Source organism: Anabas testudineus, chromosome 18, assembly GCF_900324465.2.
Source record: "Anabas testudineus chromosome 18, fAnaTes1.2, whole genome shotgun sequence".
In the NCBI taxonomy this organism is placed as follows: domain Eukaryota; kingdom Metazoa; phylum Chordata; class Actinopteri; order Anabantiformes; family Anabantidae; genus Anabas; species Anabas testudineus.
In genome coordinates this window covers 29,446,452-29,461,644 of record NC_046627.1, presented here as the reverse complement: position 1 = coordinate 29,461,644, position 15,193 = coordinate 29,446,452, and the positions used below count along the sequence as shown (strand labels likewise).

Genomic DNA, 15,193 nt, shown 5'->3' with positions numbered 1-15,193 from the left:
TGCCATTTATGTAAAGTATGATTAAGCTCTAGTCTCCCTCATGGCTAAATGCTTTAAACATAAACAAACTATGCAAGGATGTTTGTGAACAATGATGCTGATGGTGCTGCCATTATGTATAACTATGCGTTAGTAAACAGCAAATATATCCCCTGCCTAACATGAATAACATTGTATCACATTGTAAGTCGTGTTGTGGATATGGTGTTTTCTGTCAGGAGACAGAACAAAACAAAAAACAAAAAACTGTTTGCCTACCTAAAAACAATGATATTATCATGCTGGGATGCATTTTGAAACATATTTTGTATGACTAGCATAAATTGTACTACAGAAAACCCTCAGTCATACTAAGTCAAGTCTATTCCAATTATCTCCACCCTTCTAAATACTCATTCCAAACTAAAGTACTGTATATTCATGTGTATGTATATACATATACATGTATGTATATATGAAGCAAACACAAATTCTAAAGCCTAAAGTTACACTTTCAACTTGCTTGTTTCATTCATCAACTGGTTTAAAAATCTAAATGGCTTTTTGCATTGTGTGTTTGTTGTTTGTGCTTCATAAATAACTTTGATCCACGAGTCAGTTATCAAAGTGTAGTGTGAGTTATTCTTGATTGACAGACAAATTGCACCGAGTGATAAGCCCTTTTGAATTTAAGGGGCCCACAGCTTCTCCTTTAGTGCTGCTCTTAAGTGTAACATCAACTGAAGTTTTCAACTGAAGGAACTGCATGCCTATATTCATTTACCTTAATTCACACGTACTTCATGTCATGATTGGTCTGCAGAGTTGGGCAAGTAACTTAAAAACCATAATAAATTAATTATTACATATGTCTCGTTGAAAAACTAATTATATTACTTCACTAATTACTCATCAGCCCAATAATGTGTTATATTACTTGTTGCATTACTTATAACTCACTCACTTTGTATTTTGACAACTTTGAATATTACATTTAAATTTACATTTAGTCATTTAGCAGACGCTTTTATCCAAAGCAACTTACAAGTGAGGAACAAGGCAAGTTTGAGGGTAACCTCCAACCACCATCTGGTGTTGACTGACCCTTGGTAAAATAGCAAGCAAGCTAACAAACTATTAAAGTAATGGAGTGTTAATAGAAATAGTAATGGTAATATAATTTTGAAATTCAAATGGACAGAATAAACCTTTCCTGTTTTAAGTTTTATTGTGTCTCTCCCCTCCCTGTCACAGCCACTTTTTTCTCTTTGCTGTCTAGTTTGGCTGTTTGGATCAGGCAAACACAAGTGTGATTTCCAAAGTGGGAGTAGCACATTTTAAGAACTACTTCTGGGAGACCCTAAAGCAGCCCTTAGTTGTGCCACTGATAACATTGAAAGAACTGAGCACAAGCTGTTTATTTTGCCCAACAAGCATTGTTGTGGGATGTGAACATTGCAGTCTATAGATCACTAGCCCAGTATCACATATAGCCCTTTTTAGTGGTCTGTCTGTGTTGTGGCAGTGCAATTTAATCAGTCATAGCCCAATCGACACACGGCTGTCTGCACCCACATAGCCCACTTAGATAGTGAAAAACATCAAGGCTGTAAGTAGAAAGCAGATGCTGCTGCATCGTGATAGAAAGAAGCTTAGAAGAAAAAAGAGAAGTACTTTGACCGTTACCTTGCTATTTGGCTAACACAATAGTTTCTCATAGCAAAATAAAATATACAGTAAAATACATTAAATCATCAGCCTCCCTACCCTTTGCCAAAGAAATGCCCAAGCATTTATCCTAACCAGCTAGATACAAGAGTAATGTGTAATAATGCATTGATTAATAGAAGCTGATAATGTAATTTAGTTCAAAGGAAGCATTTGGTTAGTGTGGACATGACAGACAATGGTGGGGAAAGATGCAGCTCAGCAAGCTTACCTCGCAAAAATGATTTTCCTGTGAAAGCAAACTGCAATAGCAAATAAAGGACATTTTTTTAATCAGTGGCTGAATTATGTTCTGATGCAATATATTTTTTAATGAATAAATCATTTTACATTTAAATATTTATTGATATCTGAATTTGAGTGTTCAGACTACACCTATCATTATTTATACTGTGGCTGGATAGTGTAGTGGTAACATTGCCGCCCTCTATGCGGGAGACTGGGCCTACCTCCAGTAGGGGTCCCTAAGCAAGACCTCCTTGCACGCCTTAACTCAACCATATCAATAGTTTAATAATGCTGTACAGTATTCAGACAAACTGGATGACATATAGTCAAATTTGATATTTCGGTGGAAAAGTGTTTTCTGTATGAACATTCTGTATGTCATTTATATCAATTATCAACATATCCTGATTATGTTAAGAGAAACCACAATTAGCAATGTTCCTTACAAAATATACTCTATGTATGTTTGTTTTATGGGAATGTGACCTTTTAGAACACAGCGTAGAGTTTAGAAAGAAAAAAAAAACATTATTAATAATATGTAATAATTACTATTTAGTGTTTTTGAGTCACTACAAAGTACCAGTTTGTAGTCATATAGTCATTTATCTGCTGTACAAGGCGATGTTGTGGAGGGCCGAGTCATTTTGAGGTGAAAAAATTTGGTTTAGTTTGGCTGTAAACTATTGGGAAAAGTAAAAGTGACATTTTGGTTTTAGAGCTTTTAAGGCATGTGTTAGTAATATAAGCTAGCAGTTTCCCCATTTTCCCAGTTTCTATGCCAATCTGAGCCAACAGCCCTCTGAATACACATGAACTCTGTGCTTCACACAAAGACATGAAGGTGCTATTCCTGAATAGATGTGTACAGGGGTTTTCATGTGTTTTAACAAAAAGTGTTTATAGCCAAGTAAACTCAGTGGAACAGGTTGAAGAGGTTAAAGAGCATTTAAACATATGTTTAGAAGAAGCAACATTTTGAGTAATCATCAGATTATTATCTACAAAGAAGTCTCAGTATATTCTCAGAATATTCAGACTTTATTCTCAGTATATATTCAGATTTTAGTCTTAGAATATTCCCGTTTCATTCTCTGAATATTCTGACTTGCTTTATTTTTGTTTTACTGTGGCACTGAAACGCCATCATAAGTAACACAGAACTTAATTAGCTCATAGTCAAAATGGTCTGGTTTGAAAAAGTACAATTTGGGGTATTTTACATACTGTAATTTCCCCCCACACTGCCTAAACACAGACACTATTTATGATTACTATACTTTGCAATGCAGCAGTAAATGTCAGTGATGTGGGTCTGAAAAAATATCTTCAAATTTCACAGTGATTATTGAATTCAGAAGCCTTTGTCAACCATGTCCAAGCTCTGTCTAATCTAAAAAATAAGTCTGCAGTTAGCGATCAGCATTTCTTTAACATATTGCTTCATGCAACTCGGTGAAAAAACTATTTTTATGTTTGGCACAGTTTAAATATACACATAGATATACAGGCAGTGCGTCATGGGACATAGACATTTAACAACAGCCGCGCAAAAGGTGTTCAGAAAATTTAGAGAAATATTGTCTAATAGAGGAGCAAATAAAATACATAGAATTCATGTGTGGAATTAAGATTGTTTTTTGCATTAAATTCATATTTTCTTACACCAAAAAAAAAAAAAAAAAATTCCAAAAACAATGTTCTCATGCACTCACAAACACACACACACACACACACACACACACTTACATACACAGCTCATCTTTTGAGTGGCTCTTTGCTAGAAAGAACACACTGCTATTCAACGTTTTTCAATCTTGGCACAATTTGAGAGTAAGAAGGAAGCACTTTCATCAAGTCATGGTTGTAAATGTCCAATGTGAAGGGCGATCATCTGGGATAAGCTTAATGGAAGCTGCTATTGCTGATGTCTGAGCTTGGATGGGTCTGGTCGAATCCTCTCTCGTCATGGTGCTGATACATGATGGAAGGTTTTCTGCTTTAGATCCATAGCAGCGTGGCACTTTCTCTGCTCCGCTGAGACAGCCAAAGGCTAAAACTGGGAGGTTTCAGTGAAGGAGATGGCATCTGTTTTGTCGACAGTGAATCCTCCGTTCACATAGGATTTCTTCTCACACTCGTCGTCATCCAAAGTGGCTTCCAGAGCGAAGGGGTTGGCAACGTCCACGTCCGATGTCAGATCCATCCTCTCCAGTTCCCTCTTGGATAGTTTCTGTACAATGCCTGCTCCGTACGCATCACCAAGCACATTGATCATAGTACGGAACCGATCCCTAAAACACACCACAAATGAATCTACAATGGCTGTCTTGTAGAATTTACATTTTTCAGTAGGAAAGGTAAGAAGTCAGATAAACTTACAGGAGCCAATCCACAGCTACTATCAGAGTCACATCACTTGCAGGTAATCCTACAGCTGTTAAGACTATAACCATGGTGACAAGGCCGGCATTAGGGACTCCTGCTGCTCCAATACTGGCAACTGTTGCAGTTATACTGAAATAAAGAGACACAGCTTTATAAATGTTCCTCTTAAAAATGAAGATATTAAATAATTAGGTTACATCTGTGGATCCTGCACATTGTTAGTTTCAACTGCCAACACAAGGCCACAAAAAAATCATGACATCATTATTGACACTGTACTAGGGCTGAGTATCATCATAAATCATAGGGATTTATGTGACTGAATATAGTTTGACTATTTAGTATTCATTATATGTTGTGCTGTTTCATTGTTTTATGCTTTTATGTGTCCTACTATCAAGGTGTGTCAGAGTCATACAACTTTAATCCAAATGCTTTATTACTTTAATCTGCTGTATCATAACATGAGGTTATAAACACTGATTATCTAAACTGTACCTGATAGTAACGATCTGGCCCACATCGAGAGGGTAGTCATTGAGCTGAGCGATGAAGATGGCTGCCACCGCCTCATACAGCGCTGTGCCGTCCATGTTAATGGTGGCACCCACTGGGAGGACGAAGCGGGTGATCCGCTTGTCGATGCGATTGTTCTCCTCTGCACATCGGAAAGTGACGGGTAGAGTGGCAGAGCTGGAACACATTCACAGTGGTGTTGGATCTACTATTATTACAATGTCTTAACATTCACATAAGTAGTGTTCCTGTTAACATGTAGAGAATATTTGTTTGGCTTTAAGAGCACAATTCTGACCTTGAGGAGATCATGAGAGCTGTCACCAGGGCTTGAGCCATTCCCAGTGTGAATGTATAGGGGTTCTTCCTCACAATGATAAAGAAGATCAGTGGCAGACAAATGGTAGCGTGGATTGCTAGGCTAAAACAGATACATATCATTACAAAACAACACACTTCATCACTATATATTATAAGCACAACATTAGAGTCAGCATTTAATGTCTTCTAGTTCCCTCGTCCAAAGTCATTGTCACATTTTATTCTACGACATGAATTCGTCAGTGACTTCAAAAGGAGGTTGCTATCAAGTCATCAAATGAGACTCGAGAGGTTGTTGGGAACATTAAATATCATCCTGGCCAGTATACTTTTTCAATTTCCTCTGTAAAGAGGATGTGAGACTGACAAAACCACGAACACTTACACAACAGATCACACTAAGAGGAAAGGTTTTTGAGCTGAGTTCAGCAAATCAAATTACAACCTGCAAGCTTACAGGTGCTGACTTTGACGTCATGTGACCATGGTGAAGTTTTTTTTTATAGTCTAACAAAATCTTTTCATTTGTGATAGCTGTGTTTACTGTGGGTTTATAAACTCATAAACACAGTGTTTATTTGTAAACATTATCTTGCCAAACAAGACATGTATGTAAACTTTTGTTTATTACAGAGCTTATTTTCTGCAATAATCCAAAAGCAAATCCCATTGGCTTTATTTGGTTAATGATAGAATAAAGGATTTAGACAATTTGGAAAAAAAGGAACCAATCTGCTGCAGGTACTCAATTCTACGTGTGAAATCGCAATTTCAAAGCTAATTGCTTTGTTTTCAGTTAGCAGTTAGTTGTATGAAAAATTTTAATGCATAAACAGTCTTAGATACCTCAAGTATTGTTGTCCATGGGAAGGTAACTGGATAACATAACAAAAATGTCAGACTGTCTTAACTCCAGGGAAAAGAAATGTAAATAACTCCTTTTCTGACACTAATTAATTTGATACAGTCCTCCCTGTGTGGGGTATTAGTGACTTGTGAGTACACTCCACTTATTAAAGCCATAACAACATTTCTAATCAAAAGTAATGGCCAATGAATGCTGGACATACTGATTAGGATTCTGCATTAAGGGAGCAGAGTTAAATGTTTTCTGATTTATTAATTGATTTTAGCTGTAGTGTTTCTAAAATGGCTGATGTTTGACATTTATATTAGAATGGCTAAAACCTTTCTTAAAGTTTTTGTATGCTGCAATCATAACATTAGCAGAAAGTGTTAACACTGTAACACAAACGCACTCAGAGCCTTGGACTAACCCTGTGACCTAACTGGTGGGATTTACTGTACAGTTTTTAATGGGGCCACTTAAATTTAGAGGCATGAGCAAAGTTTTCATTACTGCATCTGCGGGTTGAGCAGTTTTAAATGTCCTTGGCCCTTATCAGCGCCCACACAGAGCATGGCTTTTACTCTATCACTGGGGGGAGAATTGGCCCAAATGTCAACCATAAATCCCAGTGTTTGGAGCAGGCGGATAAAGAGTAATGGGACAGCTTACCCACTCAGCACCGTCACCATATAAAGACCCATCTTCTTGAAGATCTCCCAGTCTTCTACCTCGATGATCTTAGCAGCAATTAGGAACAGGATCCCCACTGGCATGTAGCTAGAAAACACAACTAGAATAAATTATTGCTATAAGATAATAGCTAATTTTGTTCATTTCAACTACAGTTGAGATAACAAATTAATTCTATCCTCTCAAATGTATATTTTTGGTTAACTGTATATGTATCTTTAAGTCTCTGTATCTATAAGTTACTTATTTTGCCTCTTTGAAAGCTAAACAGTGGATCATGCCATTTCAAATGTAACTTGTAAATTGTCTGTCCATTGGTGTCATGTGTTATAAGTACAGTAACTGATGCTGTTTTTAGTGTTCTCCCTTTTTATAGAGCTTTCAACTGCTCTTTCTCAGTGCATATGCTTTGCTAGCTTTTGCTTCCCATGGCATCAGCAAAAAGCAGTTGTACCACATAGGATAGTATTCTTTAAAAAAAAAAGTGTGGGTTTGTCAGATCAGGGGGATCAACCTGATCTGGGTCTCAGTTTTACTCCGTGGAGAAGTCTAATGGTCCGTTCAGTTCAACACAGAAGGTTTACCTTTTGTTACCTTCGAAACCCAGCTGTAAACAAGTCATTTATACATACCACATAATTATCTGGACCAGTTTCATGGTTGCTTCATTCAGGGCATCGAAAAATTCCAGGAGGATGCGTCCCTTTTCTCCCATTTTTCCAATGACAAGGCCAAAAGTAACACAGAACACGATAATCCCCAGCACGTTGATTCCATCCGAATATGCCCCGACGATTTTATACTCCTTAGTTATATTCTACCAAGAAGAGAAACAAGGGGGTGATTCATTTGACTAAGACCCGTCCAGGAAGCTGCCTTCACAACCACATTAGCTGACTCTAAAGACCCATTGATGAGCTGTGCAAATGTTTTTTATGGGAGCACAGCCCACTGACCCATGACTACCTGCTGCTCATTATTGAGACATCTGATGCATTTAGATCAGACGCTGGTTGCCAGGTGCAGAAACATGAAACGTAAAGTGGAGCAGATGGCTCAACAAGGACAACCCTGTTGTCATGTTAAGATCAAAACCCAGGAGCCAACAGATACTGATGAAGACACTGGTAAAATAAATGGTAGCCTTAAGGTAGTAAGTGCTGTAGATGGACTGAGCAGAGACACTTGCACACCTACCTCAACTACTGCCATGACAGCATGTGTTACAGGTGGAATTGCGGTTGTGTTGGTTGAAACCTTTGGAGGCTCCAGCTCTTTGCGTGTTGTCTTGTACTAGAATGTAAGTAATTGCATTTCATCAGCATTACATTTACATGAAACATACGTAGAGATGACGCTGTAAATGTGTAGGAAGCGGAATAGGAATGAGGGATGGATGTTTAACAACCTCCTACCTGTTGAAAACAGGCCTGCACCAGATTTTCTGGAAACATATTTCTGTTGATGAGAAAAGACTGTTTGAATAATTTGGGGTAAATTACATTCCCAGAAGACACTGATGTACTAAAGTCAGTTCTTGACTAATGGGTCACTGCAAGAAAGTTTTTTCCTAAGTCAAATTCTAAGATGAGTTTCATATTCTTAAGTAGGCTGTGAACTCAAAAAATTAAGTCAACATTAAAGGTTGTTGGTTGAAAGGTACAACAGCTAGAATATGTTATACTGTGCAGGATACATGCCTACATACAAGATTTTTTAGCAAGGCCTTCCATTTTTAAATCTTACAATATTAACTTAAGTTCCATATTCTAGCGTTAACACATCAACACAACTCAATTATACACACAATCTTTAAAACACAATCTCTTTTAGTGATCGGGCTAGTTAATAAAGTTAACAAGTTAATATGTAGCAGCAGGCCAGAAAAGAAGTGACAAGAATGTTAGACTATGAAAGAGAAACACGAGCCTGTAGATTCTTTAACAAAAATCTGTCTTCATTTTAGAAGTTTGCTGCTTCTTTCACAAGTTATACAGGAAAAAAGGTTTGAGAGATTTGAGCTCAGTCTCAGTCCAAACTTTGCGATTGCATAATCACTGATTTATAACTGTGGCACCGATTATTTTTAGTATGTGAGAAGAATTGTGCAACTACATTTAAGTTATTTTAACATTTGTAATAATCGATGCTCTACGCACTTCCTGTTGACAATAACATGGATTCATTTTGACTATTAAAATTACCAAAGTAGTTACATCCAGTGCTTTACAATGTCCATTTTAGCTAAAATCTATTGCTAGTAATTGTGCTGAACCAAATGTAAGCTGTTTTTGTTTTGTTATTGTGTTTTTACAGAAGAATTAAGTAAAGTTACATTGAGGTTGTGCTCTCAAATTTAATCCCACTCTCAGGAATTAATGCTGTCATATGTTAAATTGCAGACTGAGTAGCATATTGAAATTTGGTTTGTGGTCTCTCAAACCTTTTGTCGTCAATATAATTCCATAGAAGTTCACCTGACAAGGTCCAAGAGTGTGTCAGTTGTTGTGACGTTGGGTGTGGTCCCAGTCCTGTCAATGTTATCAGCTGTCTGAGAGACTCCCGGTTTGATAGTCATCACCAAAATAATTCCTGCAGTGGATGACACTGCTCAGTGTGCTGTTAGGACAATATAGCCTACCTATAGAATAGTTTTCACATCAGTGCAGAAACTGACAGATTTTCTTAACTTCCTGTCTGTTAAAGCAACTAAAACAAACAAGAGATTTTAAATACAGTGATACTGAGTGAAGGAAACACCTACTCACCAAGAATAACTGCAATGATAGTTGTTGAGAAGTAATAAATAACAGCCCACAGACCTATCTTTCCAGATACCTCGGAGTCCAGGGCTGCAACACCTGACACACAGACACATGAGGTGAACATATTCTGTATACCTTTCTGTCATAGCGGTGCACCTGTAGAGCATGTACAATTAGGTACAGTGTGTCATAATGTAACCTGGGAACTTAAAAGTAACTAATGCTATTACTTGTATTTCTAGCTTGCATTTAGGATCAATATAATGAGATCTTATACTGCAGTTATATTTGGGGAACCTGTCCTAAAATGACAGGTTCAGGATGAACAGAACTGAGAGAGTTTCCACAGAAATGTACTGCCTGCATATCTTGTACCGTACTTAACTGTAACTAGGATGGATACTTCTTAGTAATACTGACTACGATGTAGCAATAGCATTTTTTACTATACTTGCCTTGAAATTAACATAACTTTGCTTTCCAAAAATATACAGTATCAACTGCACCAAGTTGCATGGTTTTATCATGCTACATTTGGATTTTACTTCCTTGAAATGGACGTCCTGCACAGAACTGAAAAGGTAAACTTGTTATCTACTGCTGTGCACCTTGCAGAGTGAGCACGGAAGCATGTTAAGAGCACCACACAGGCATAGAACAATCAGCCACTGAACTGTGCTGGTGAACTACACTTTCACCTGGTAGTCTATATCATTTTGAAATGAAATCATAGAGTTTCTTTGCATCTGCATGTTTCCGTGTACCTTCTAGTCTGTATTTGTATGTACTGTACTGGTACGCCACTGTTACGTTTCCTTATGAAATATGTAGTTCTGTTTTTTACAGCTGTGAGCCATAGGACTCAACTTCCTAATTACATCTCAGCTTGAGCCTTGATATGCTGCTGTGAATGACTAAAGGGAAATAGTCAGAGCAGATGTGATTCAGATCCTGAATGACTCTTCATCATTCTCCTCTGTACAGCACAGAATGAACTTCCACTTGAACACAAGGGTGAATGGATTTGATTTGGGTGGTTGTGTCTGGACAGACATGCATGTTAACTGCCACCTCAGTGCTTGGCAGATGCAAACAACCACAATAGAGAAATACTTTATGACTCGACCTTTGTAGCTTGTTTGTTGCTCTTTCAGATGTTTCTTCCTTTTTCCCATTAAAGGAGTTTTTCCTTATCTGATTTGAGGGTCTAAGTACAGAGGGAGGTGCAGATTGTTCGGCCCACGGTGGCAAAGTTCAAACCTCAGACATCAGGTAATGTTGATTTGACATGATTTTATATTAGTGAATTTATTTTTTAATGCATATGTGAAACATCTTTAATTGCCGCTGTGTATGGAACATGCTGTACAAATACATTTTTACTGCGACAACTGTGCACAGTCTGACTGTATCTCATCTTAAATACCATCAGCAATCTTCATTCTGTCTTATTTTATTTTGACACGCGGTAGCTAACAAGCAATGAAAGACAGCTTCTTGTTGTGTGACTTTCAGTAGGACAAAAACCATTAATTACTTATTATTAAGTCATTTGTATTCTTTATTTTATTTGAATTTTAATTATTTCCATATGTCATACGTCAACCTTATACCCATAGGGAACATTCATAATTATTGCAATAGTGGCAAGTTAGCAGCTAGAACACTTGGTTACGACTGAAAAAGAATTCATGATGCACAACATAGAACCTTGATACCGCTCCAGTGTGGGAAGTACATGTATATGAATGTTTTTAAATGCCTCCCTCTGTCCTCCCTTCTAGCTAAAAAGGACTCCATATGACATTATCTGCAGGAGATTTTGAGCTCCTCTGGTGGAACAAGTCAACCAAGACTTGATTCATTTTAGGATATACTGCACTAATCTCCAGTTTATGAAATGAAATCCTAGATTACCACACACTGTATCTTAAAGATCAGGATGAGAAATACAAGTCGAAATAGTCACATTTATGTTACCTGTTATCATGCTTGAAATAATCAGTGGAAGGATGACCAGCTTCAGCATTCGCATCAGGATCTCTCCTGGGAAGCCAAAATACTGCTTGTCAAGATTGGAGAGGGATGCATACTCTCTGACCAAGACACCCAAACCGATCCCTGTGAAATTGGAAGAGAAAAAGAGTCAAAAGTCAAATCGTAACAGCTGCTTACCTCCCTTTGTTAAAATGAGCTTAAACCATAGAACAGACATCTGTGATCTTGATGACAGTCAATGTCTGATTAGTTTTGAAGAATTTCAGAAACCACAGCCCTAAACAACCTACAACTTATCCTGCTGCTTTTGACTGCGGTGACACCGGTAACAGCTGTCTCATCAGTCCATAGAGGGTTCTATATGCTTCTACAGACTTCTACAGAAAAAAAATCTTCTGTAGACTAAATCTTCCTTCAGCACAGATATGTCTACCTCATGGAGTGTGTTCATCATCTGACCAGTTGTAGAAGAGAGTTTTTCTTCACAAGAGAGGAATGTAACACATTGTTAACTTGACCATACCTAGTGTTCCTTCTCTCTCTGAGAAATTATTGTAAATTAGGGAATAACACATCTTTTTTGCCCCCCCCCCCCATTTGTTATATATATATATATATATATATGCTCTCACAAATAAACTCTGGCCTATTAGAGTTTGGATGGTGACACAATTTGAGCGCTCTTGAAGGAAGCAAATAAGACACACATCAAGTGTTTTGTCTGGAATTCTACAGTGTTCTCAGGACCTTTGCACAAAAAATTGAAAAAGGGATTTCTAATAAACAGTTATCTATTTGTATTAATAAACCTGCAATAGCTAACATACTGTCCAGTAGAAAGACAGTCGAATATTTTCTGATGATAGGAATCAGTACATTTCAATAAATATTCCTATTACAAGGCAGTTGCTTCCAGTTACTATCGCCATTTACGACATCAAAAATGTCTACACAGTATTTCTGATCAATTTGATGTTGGTGAAATGTGGTTTCCATTTAAAACATGGTCATATCTATATGTGTCCAAACCTTTGACTGGTAGTGTGTATTCTGGTTGTTACCCTTTTCTTTGACAGATAGATAAATAGATTTATAGGACAACAATAGAAGTAAATATCAGGATACACTTATCTGGACCTGCCATACAAGTAGGATAAACACACAATAAAGCTAAAGTTTTATTTTTTATTGGTTCCTCCCCAAAATAACTAACCTGGACCACAGTTAAGCTGCAATAGCTGGTTTAAAATGTAAACTATAAAATGTCTAACACACACATTGACAGCACAAGGTTAGGTTTTTGCATTTAGATGAGGCACACTAGCCTCAACTGCAGCACCTGATATAGACCTGAAATCTGCTCATTCTGATAAATCACTGTGTCCTTGTTAATTTCACAGCTGCAATTTACTGTACGATGATGGTCATTGTAAAGACTGATGCCAGGATTTTATAACCGCACCAGACTGCATGCAATTTCCTCCCGTCCCACTTAAAATGTTTTGAAAGTTAATCTTAAACTGTGCTGAGTTGTAGGAAATGTGCGCAAAATCATGACCTTTAATACTGACTTCTATTTGATGGTGCAAATAGCGGGAAAGCTTATGTGTAATAAGAAAACAATCTGAAACAAGCCTGCTTGAAAGTAAGGTGGACTAGAGCTACTTCCACTGACAAAAAACACTCAAACTTTTTGAGAGAAGAATATGCTTATGTAAGCCATGCCTCACCAAAAGAAACTTTCAGAGGATCTATGATCATGATTTCAAAGACATACAACATTTCACCAGTCAGTTAGACAAACAATCTACAGTGGCTACTCTACTAAGAAATGGACGGCCAGTCTAAATGCTCTTAAGAGCACTACAAACAATCATTAATAAGGTAAAGAATTAACCCGGAGAGACAACCATACATTTGAAGGCGTTGTTGGTACTGCATATCATCATGAAAACATCATCCCAGTCATAAAGTATGGTGGAGGAAACATCACGATTTGGGCCTGCTTTGCTGCATCAGGGTCTGTTCGGCTTGCAGTGATTGGGGGGAAGATAAATTCAGTGTATCAAAAAATTCTTCAGAATAATGTGAGAATGTTTGTACTATGATCCTATGGAACTACTTAAAGAGAGCGACACAGGGGGGGTGGGGGATGGGGGGGTCAACCAGTAATTAATACCAAGGGTTCACATACTTTTAAAACTATCACTAGGTTTTTATGGTTGTTCTCAATAAAGACATGAAAGATCAGAATTATTTTGTGTTATTATTTTAAGACACAACTGAAAACAGGACTACTTATGTACTTACGTATATTTGTAGGATAGATATTGCCGATATTAGCAGGGAAGCTAGAATCTACAAACCAAAAAACTATTTTTCTGCAGCATCAGAGAAACATCATCACTCTCACCGGTAGAGTGGGGTCATGAAACTGATTGGTTTCTCAAATGATTACATATAATACTGCAGAGCATATTTTTTGGATAGCAGCTTGTCCACACACAGTTCAAGAGTCAGACCTCAAACCACCGACCCCAGAGTCAATGGACAGCCACTCAACCAACTGATCCACTGCTGCAATAGGCAATTAGCACAGCTTAGCATTAAGACTGGGGGAAGTGCAAAGTAATATTAAAAATGTCAATAATTGGATAACAGTTTTTCCACCTGCCCAATGGTTCTGTGCAGCATTGCTAGCAATAGTCAGCAAGCACAGAATTTTCTTTTGGTCTCCATATAAGCACAAAGATACCAAACTTTCTAAGCCACAGTTCCAGTTAAGGTACATAACCCACAGCTAGTTTTTGTGTTTTTGTGTCAGTTTTATTAGTCACTGAGCTCTGGTGCTGTGACGTGTATTAACCAGGCTATCTGTTTCCCCCTACCTCCAGTCTTTATGCTAAGCTAGGCTAATGTCCTAACTCCAAATCTGCACTTAAACCACAAACATAAGATTCAGATTCAGAGAAAGCAAATGAGCATTTTCTTTCCTCCTGTTTGAATTCATCTAACAGCAGACAGCTGTGATCAACCTGGATGTCACCCTATATGTTTTAAGTATCTGCAGGTAGATGGTCCTGTACCCACTACCTCACACCGACTCAGCATCAGTTGTCACTTTAGTCTGGTCACGTTTGACTGAGACATGTCCAGACGCTGGTCTACGAGACACGGACACAGGCTGCTTTCACTGCACACCAACCATTCTCTTATAAAATATAATTCAATGCATTTACTGCTTAACATGCATCTAACACATAGTGTTGCTGTTTAGACAAGCAGTGACCAAATGATGCAAAAGAGGCTGATGTATTTCAACCATGAGGGCAGAAGGAAGGAAGGCTGAATGGTGAAATATTAAGGAAGGAATAAACAGCAATGAAGACAAGGAATTATTGCATCACTGAAGGTGACAGAGTGTCTTTCTCTCAGCATACATGAGCAGACGTTAAGGGGCTTCCACATACCGAGCACCACTGATATAACAGTGGCAATCAGCAGCCAGTTCCTCTTCAGCAAGCCTTTAAAATTCACGCCTCGTCGCTCTTTGTTGCCCATCATGTCCATAGTGCTGCCTTTTCTCCAGAAAGGGTTCGAAAACAATAATGGCTCCCGTGGAGACACAAAAGGCTCCCGTGGTTGTGTGGATGTCAGATGCAGATGAGGCAGAGGAGGATGCAGGAGCTGCTGTGTTGCTACCCCAAATGGTGCAGCCTTCAGACGCTGC

The 15,193-nt window shown here is 38.0% G+C and overlaps 1 protein-coding gene across 1 annotated transcript; it reads right to left on the bottom strand.

Annotated features, from left to right (window-relative positions):
- Positions 1-2,552: 2,552 nt before the first annotated feature.
- slc1a1 (solute carrier family 1 member 1) lies at positions 2,553-15,193 on the bottom strand. Its single transcript, XM_026353156.2, has 12 exons — positions 14,934-15,193; positions 11,446-11,586; positions 9,469-9,561; positions 9,178-9,292; positions 8,116-8,158; positions 7,898-7,993; positions 7,333-7,517; positions 6,680-6,787; positions 5,138-5,260; positions 4,822-5,016; positions 4,318-4,452; positions 2,553-4,229 (listed from the first exon to the last, which is right to left on the bottom strand). Exons 1-12 carry the CDS (start codon positions 15,031-15,033, stop codon positions 3,989-3,991), a joined length of 1,575 nt encoding a protein of 524 aa, XP_026208941.1. The 5' UTR covers positions 15,034-15,193; the 3' UTR covers positions 2,553-3,988.

Excerpts from the sequence above, each read along its gene's own strand:
- slc1a1 (XM_026353156.2), bottom strand. The coding sequence starts at position 15,033 with ATGGACATGATGGGCAACAAAGAGCGACGAGGCGTGAATTTTAAAGGC. Across the intron at positions 8,159-9,177 it reads ACACTCTTGGACCTTGTCAG|AAATATGTTTCCAGAAAATC; the intron begins GTGAACTTCTAT and ends TCTCATCAACAG. Across the intron at positions 7,994-8,115 it reads TGCAGGCCTGTTTTCAACAG|TACAAGACAACACGCAAAGA; the intron begins GTAGGAGGTTGT and ends CTTACATTCTAG.